General features: G+C 45.3%; 1 protein-coding gene across 1 annotated transcript in view; it reads right to left on the reverse strand.

Annotated features, from left to right (window-relative positions):
- Window positions 1–3,782, reverse strand: part of LOC145350805 (uronyl 2-sulfotransferase-like) — a 75,886-nt gene extending 72,104 nt beyond the window's left edge. The window contains exon 1 of the mRNA XM_080200120.1: window positions 3,515–3,782. Coding sequence (XP_080056246.1) covers window positions 3,515–3,695 — 181 coding nt within the window. The 5' untranslated portion in view covers window positions 3,696–3,782. The remainder of the gene's footprint in view (window positions 1–3,514) is intronic.
- Between the last annotated feature and the right edge of the window lie 3,262 nt (window positions 3,783–7,044).

Here is a 7,044-nt window from a genome sequence, read left to right on the forward strand (position 1 = left end):
TCACAAACTATGGCTAAAGAGTGATAACGATTGACTGTTTGCATTAATACCAATTTCAAAGTTGCCAATTAGAGCATCTTAATTGCTGCATGTATTTAGGTGGAAATAGCTATTTACTGAGATTTGAACGAGTGAATTACAGACGAAAGTAACATCAAGTTTCTCCATTTTTAAAACACATTAATCTATGAAACAGAGCAAACACTTTTCTCTTGCTGTAGCATCATATCTGCAAGACATTAGAGAACAAATTGGTCCAAAAAAATCCAGGAAATATCCACTAAAGCTGCGGCTTCTAATCTGATTTTTGTTAGTGAGCTAATTTAGTTCCTCTGCCTTGGGGAAGGATTTGCCTGCTGACATTCAAATTATGAAGTGTCCTGTTCAGTATTGAGCTATGCTTCCCACAATAGTTAACAGAAGAACAGAATAGCACTTCATCTTAGTCAGGTATAGGGTCTGTTGGGCTGGAGGTTAGGTCAGGTCATGGTTCAAGCAGCAGCAGATACAGATGACTGACAAAAGTAGATATAATGTGGAGATGCCGGCTTTGGACTGGGCACAGTAAGAAGTCTTACAACACCAGGTTCAAGTCCAGTAACAGATATATCACTACTATGTTAAACTGAACAATGTGTCTAATAGCCAAATTATGCACACACCAACATGCCCACTGTAATTGTACTTTCATATAAAAAGAACATATAGCAAATGAGCAGGACACATTTATAGGAAACATAAGCAGTTAGAAATGAAACAAAAATGAGTAGAGGAGCTGAATGTGAAGTTAACTAGCCGACCAAGCAGTACATTTATAGGGTAATGTAGGGAGTAAATAGATAATAGGTGAAACATGAGCTGCTTTATTCTGCAAGTATAAAGAGAGGAAATTTATACCAAATGTAAAACCTCAAAGGTCTAGAAATTTAGGGCCTCATGTTTTTAAAACTTTGAGAGTTGGAGGACTTGCACTAAAACAAAATGGGTTCTCATCCCTCCGTTCTGAAAGCTGAGTAGTGTTAGAAAAGAACCTGGATCTCCCTTTATTAGAATAATGGTTACGGGATTTAACTGAGATTCAGCTCCCAGATTGATGAGATTGTAAATAGTGGGTATTCATTTAAAACAAAAATAATAAAGGATGAGGCTAAGGGACCTGTCACTGCAGAGGATTTTTTAGTCCATTGTAATTTCCTACCAGAAACAGAGGGTCAAGGAGAATCAATGATTATTTTTCAACTGGGAAAATTTAGGAGAGAATAGAATGTGGTAAGTACTAGTTTCAGAACACAGACACAATGACCTGAATGATCGACACTGATGCTGCGTCCTCAACAACCAATTCAAGTCCTTTTTATGAGTCAATTTTGTGTTCTCCCAACACTCGATTCTCTTTCGTTCCACACTGTTTCTGGCTTCATTTCAGCCTTGTTCTTCCAATGTTTCACAGGTCATTCAACTCACTAATTTACTTATGACTGGATTATTTGTTTGCTCGGCTGCCCTTCTTTCAGTTCTGATCTTGTTAAAATATTTGCTTTTTAATACTTATGATGTTAAGCATTAACTTCTTTTTGCTTTAGAAGTATCGCGTATTTCCAGGATTTTGTTTTTGGTTTCTAACGAAACCTCGTATTTTAATAAAATCCCGTACGCAGTCCCTTATCACACGTCAAACAACTTCCTCACAATCAAATTTTACAATTCATCCATCTGTTACTTGGCAATTTTCTGGAGTATGACCAGAATCCAGTCAGTGCGGGGGCTTTCCAGTCTTCTGGGATGAACACTGCCAGTCTTAAATTTTTGTACACACTCAAGTTTCTATAGCAGTCTAATTGTGCGCATTGTCAATCTACACTTTCGACATTTCTCCGCCTCTTGCGCATAAATTCCATTACCACCTTTCCCCACTCCCTCTAGCTCACTCGACAGCTCCTGAGACAGCTCCCTCCACATCACATGCAAAGCAAGAGATTCGGTGTGAAGTTATCTAAGTACAGTTGTTGATTCAATCAGCTGAAAAGCACGATTGCAACATTACAATGGCATTTCCTAAAGAACGCTGAACTTCACACTGAGCACATCAAATATTTAAAACACATTATCTTGCATATCCCACCCCTCCCACATGCACTCCTATACATCTAACCACAATCTATCCCATGTAGACTCCATGGCAGCCATGGGATCACATGCTTATTCCCTTGCCACACACTTTCAACCTCATTGGGTCTCCCTCCTTTTGCTCACAAACAACTCCATTTTTGCTCACACACTAAGGCTTAGCCGTCCCCTGCTCTGTCCCTTGTCTATACCTCACTTGCCCCGCACCCCCAAGCCATCCCTTGCTCACTCCCCTAACTGCTCCTCACTTATAGGCTCACTCCCTCCAGCTACACCAATCCCACCCATCGCCCCCGACCCCACCCTATTCACATTCTCACCCACCCCATCTTGGTCACATGCAGGAAACTACAAAGGGTTGTGAACATAGACCAGTCCATCATGCAACCTATTGACTCCGTGTACACTTCTCGCTCCTTCAGAAAAGCAACCAGCATATTCAAGGACACCATGCATCCCAGACATATTCTCTTCCATCGAGAAAAAGATACGAAAGTCTGAGATCATGTACCAACTGACTTAAGAATAGATTCTTCCCTGCTGCTGTCAGATTTTTGAATGGACCTATTATATATTAAGCTGATCTTTCCCTTTGCCCTACCTCTAACTACAACACTATATTCTGTACTGTCTTTTCCTTCTCTCTACTCTATGATGATATGCTTGGTCTGTATTGTGCACAAGAAACAATACTTTTCACTATATCCCACCACGTGACACTAATAAATCAAAATAAAATCAAGCACGCTTACTCCCTCCAAATGCCACTCACTTGCTCCTTCCATTCACCCTTCATACAAACGCTCCCTCCAGCCACCCCTTGCTCACACACCGTTACCCCTGCACCCTCACTCGCACGTTCAACCCTACCAACTGCCTCTTGTTCGTACTTTTACCTTACCTCCACCGTCACATACACATTTGTTCTCCTGGCTATCCCTTGCTGCTTATTCCCCTGCGCGCCCCCCAACATTCACCCACTTCTATGCCAGTTACTCACCTACTTCCCCTTGCTGCCCTGTCCCTTGCCCTCCCCACCCTGTCCCTTGCCCTCGTCCATCCCCACGCTCCTTTATCCCCACCTGCTGACCCTCCCCCACAGCCCCATCCAGTGCCCACACCATTTGTCCCTCGCCCACAGCACCCCCCCCCCCTCACCCTCATGAGAACACAGAAATTAGCAGGAGGCGGCAAATTCAGCTCTTTGAGCCTGCTCTTCCATTCAATCAATCATAGCTTGACCCTCACCCCCATTCATGGACTGTGTTGTCAGACTTTTTACTGTCCCTCAATCACAGCCGGTTCCCTCACCGACACCGGAATCTGGGCAGAGCTGGCCCAGGTGCAGCCAGGCCGCTGTCGGTCCCCCGGCTCGGGAGCTACCTACCCAGGTACTTGCGGATCTCCAGCAGCAGGGCCGGGGCCCCGCCGTTCAGTTGGTAGCAAAGCGAAGCCAAACTCAGCAAGAGCACTGAGGCCAGGCAGAAGCCATAGTCCCGTTGCGAGCACTTGAGCAGCTTCCTCAGCACCATCATCAGCTGCCGCACCCGGACTGATCCACCGCCCATCGGGCACCGGCAGCAGCCGCTCTCCCACAGCAGCCACCACACACCCCACTGCGGCCTCAACCTCAAACTGACAGACAACACGCTCCAGCTCCGCCACAGCAACAATGCTCGGTCCTCCACATACATCGCCCTCTGCAGCTCCAGCTCCGCCACAGCAACAATGCTCGGTCCTCCACGTACACCGCCCTCTGCAGCTCCAGCTCCGCCACAACAACAATGCCCGGTTCTCCAGGTACACCGCCCTCTGCAGCTCCTGCTCCGTCACAACAACAACGCCCGGTCCTCCAAATACACCGCCCCCTGCAGCTCCAGCTCCGCCACAACAACAATGCCCGGTCCTCCAGGTACACCGCCCTCTGCAGCTTTAGCTCTGCAAGAAGTCTCACAACACCAGGTTAAAGTCCAACAGGTTTATTTAGTAGTAAACGTCACATCATGACGACCATCGCTTCAGCTCTGTCACAGTAACAATGCTTGGTCCTCCACATACACCGCCCTCTACAGTTCAAGCTCTGCCACAACAACAATGCCCAGTCCTCCAGTGCCCTCTGCAGCTCCAACTCCACCACAACAACAATGCCCAGTCGTCCAGGCACACCGTCCTCTGCAGCTCCAGCTCTGCCATAACAACAATGCCTGGTCCTCCACATATACCCGCCCACTACAGCTCCAGCTCCACTACTGCTAGATGCTGGTTTCTTGGACAAGCGGAAACATCCACCTTGTCAAAAACCCCCTGAATCAGGACCCTGACCTTCCCATTGCTTGGCATTTTAACACACAATCCTGCTCCCATGCCCACATGTCTGTCCTTGGCCTGCTGCAATGTTCCAGCGAAGCTCACCACAAACTGGAGGGACAGCATCTCATCTTCTGACCAGGCACTTTACAGCTTTCTGGTCTCAACATCGAATTCAACAACTTCAGATCTACTCCATCTCGACCCCTTTGTTTTCATTTTATTTAATTTTCAACTGTTCTCTACCTTTTTTCCGTTTTTGTCTTTATTTTTCTTCCCTCCACAATTCTTTTCTATTTTATCCCCCATTTTCTTACCTTTCTTTCCTTTTTTCTCAATTTTATCTCTCTCTCACCCATCTCCTCCTCCCCCCACATCTTCATCTGTCTCAGCTTACCCTCTGATTTCTGTCTGGCCGGTCACACCCTTTATTCTCTCTATGGGCTGTCATTAGCAGCCTTTCCTCTTGTCTTTGTGGCTATGATTCATCTTTCAATCCCTCACCCAGCAGTATAAATATCACCCACTTTCTACACCTTTTAGCTTTGACAAAGGATCATTTGGACTCGAAACGTCAGCTCTTTTCTCTCCTTACAGATGCTGCCAGCTCTGCTAAAATTTTCCAGCATTTTCTCTCTTGGCTATGGAACATTCTATTAGCTTGCCTAATTGCTTGCTGTATCTGTATATGATTCTTTTGTAATTCACGCACACAAACATCTCTGCACCTCAGAGCTCTGCAATCTCTCAACATTTAGATAATAAGCTTTTTTATTCTTCCTACCAAAATGGACAATTTAACATTTGCCCACACTATTCTCCATTTAGCAAATTTTAGCCCACTCGCTTAACCTATGTCCCTTTGTAGCCTCCTTACATCCTGTTCACAATTTACTTTCCTACCAATCTTTCTGTCATCAGTAAATTTAACAACCATCCCTTCAGTCCTTTCATCCAAGACATTTATATAAATTGTAACAAGTTGAAGCCCTGGCACTGAGCCTCGTGGCACACGACTCATCACACCTTGCCAACCAGAAAAAGACCCATTTATGCTAACTGTTTCCCAATATCTAGTCAATCTTCAATCCATGCCAATATGTTACTCCTACACCATGAACTTTTATTTCCCGCAATCACTTTTTATGTGGCACCTTGTCAAATGCTCTTCAAAATCTAAGTACAGCACATCCACTGATTCTCCTTTATCCATAGCACATCCTTCAAAGAACTCCAATGAATTGGTTAGGCATGATTTTCCTCTCAAAATCATGCTGAGTCTGCCCGATTGCCTTGAATTTTTCCAAGTGCTCTGCTATAACATCTTTAATAATGGCTTCAATTTTTTTCTTGTGACAGATGTTAGCCTCCACCAGAGCAACAACAGCCGATCCTCCAATTACACCGCTCCTTGCAGCTTCAGCTCCTTCAAACAATGGGTAGTCCTCCAATTGCAGCACCCTCTGCAGCCTGACTCCACACACATCAGTCAGTGCAGAACCACACAGTTACTTGTGGAAAAAGCCATCCTTCTCCTAATCATTTCCTGATTTACAAGTTACAAGCTCTGACACTGTGTATCACATAGTGGCAACAGTGCAGAAGGAGACCTTTCATTTTGCTGTGTCCATGCTGGCTCTCTGGAAAAGTAAACTGACTGTTCCCACTCACCCACTGTCCACCCTTAGCCCTGCAGAAGTTATTTTCTTCAAGTAATCATCCAACTATTCTTTGGAAGCCACGAGTGAATCTATCTCCTTCCCACTCTCAGACAGCACATTTCAGATCCTAACCGCTCACTATGTAAACAGGTTTCTCCTCATCTTGCTCTTTTCTCGCCATATTTGCCTCAAATAAGATGATGAATGGGATGGATAGGATAGAGGTGGAGAGCCTCTTCCCGCTCAGAAAGGACAGTAGGACTAGGGGGCACAGCCTCAAGATAAAGGGGGGGGCGGTTTAGAACGGAGTTGAGGAGGAACTTCTTCACTCAAAGAGTGGTGAATCTCTGGAATTCTCTGCCTGTTAAAGTGGTGGAGGCTGCCTCGCTAAATATTTTTAAGACGTGGGTTGATGGATGGGTTTTTGATAAGCGAGGGGATTAAGCGTTATGGGGAGAGGGCGGGAATGTGGAACTGAGCCACGACAGATCAGCCATGATCTTACTGAATGGCGGGGCAGGCTCAAAGGGCTGGATGGCCTACTCCTGCTCCTATTTCTTATGTTCTAAATCGTTGATCTTTGTTCTTGATCCTTCTGCCGAGGGGAGCAGTTTCTCCCTATCTACATTGTACAGAGCCCTCATGATTTTGAGCACATTGATCAAATCTCCTCTCAAATTTTTCTTCTCTAAAGAGAACAATCGCTGATCTATTTCACCGATGGCTCCAGGGATTTGTTACATGTGTGAGAGTGTAACGGTAAGCCCAGCAACTGCTAGATCAATCAGTTTAACCTCAGTGGTGGGGAAACCTTCAGAAATCATATTTCAGGGTGAAAAATGAGTTAATTGGGCAAACACAGATGAAGGGAAGCCAGGATGGATTTGTACCCCTCCAATGGGGTGGCATGGTGGCAGAGTGATTAGCATTCCTACCTCACAGTGCTAGG

The sequence above is a fragment of the Carcharhinus amblyrhynchos genome, chromosome 12 (assembly GCF_965287045.1).
Source record: "Carcharhinus amblyrhynchos chromosome 12, sCarAmb.v2.hapA, whole genome shotgun sequence".
Taxonomy (NCBI): domain Eukaryota; kingdom Metazoa; phylum Chordata; class Chondrichthyes; order Carcharhiniformes; family Carcharhinidae; genus Carcharhinus; species Carcharhinus amblyrhynchos.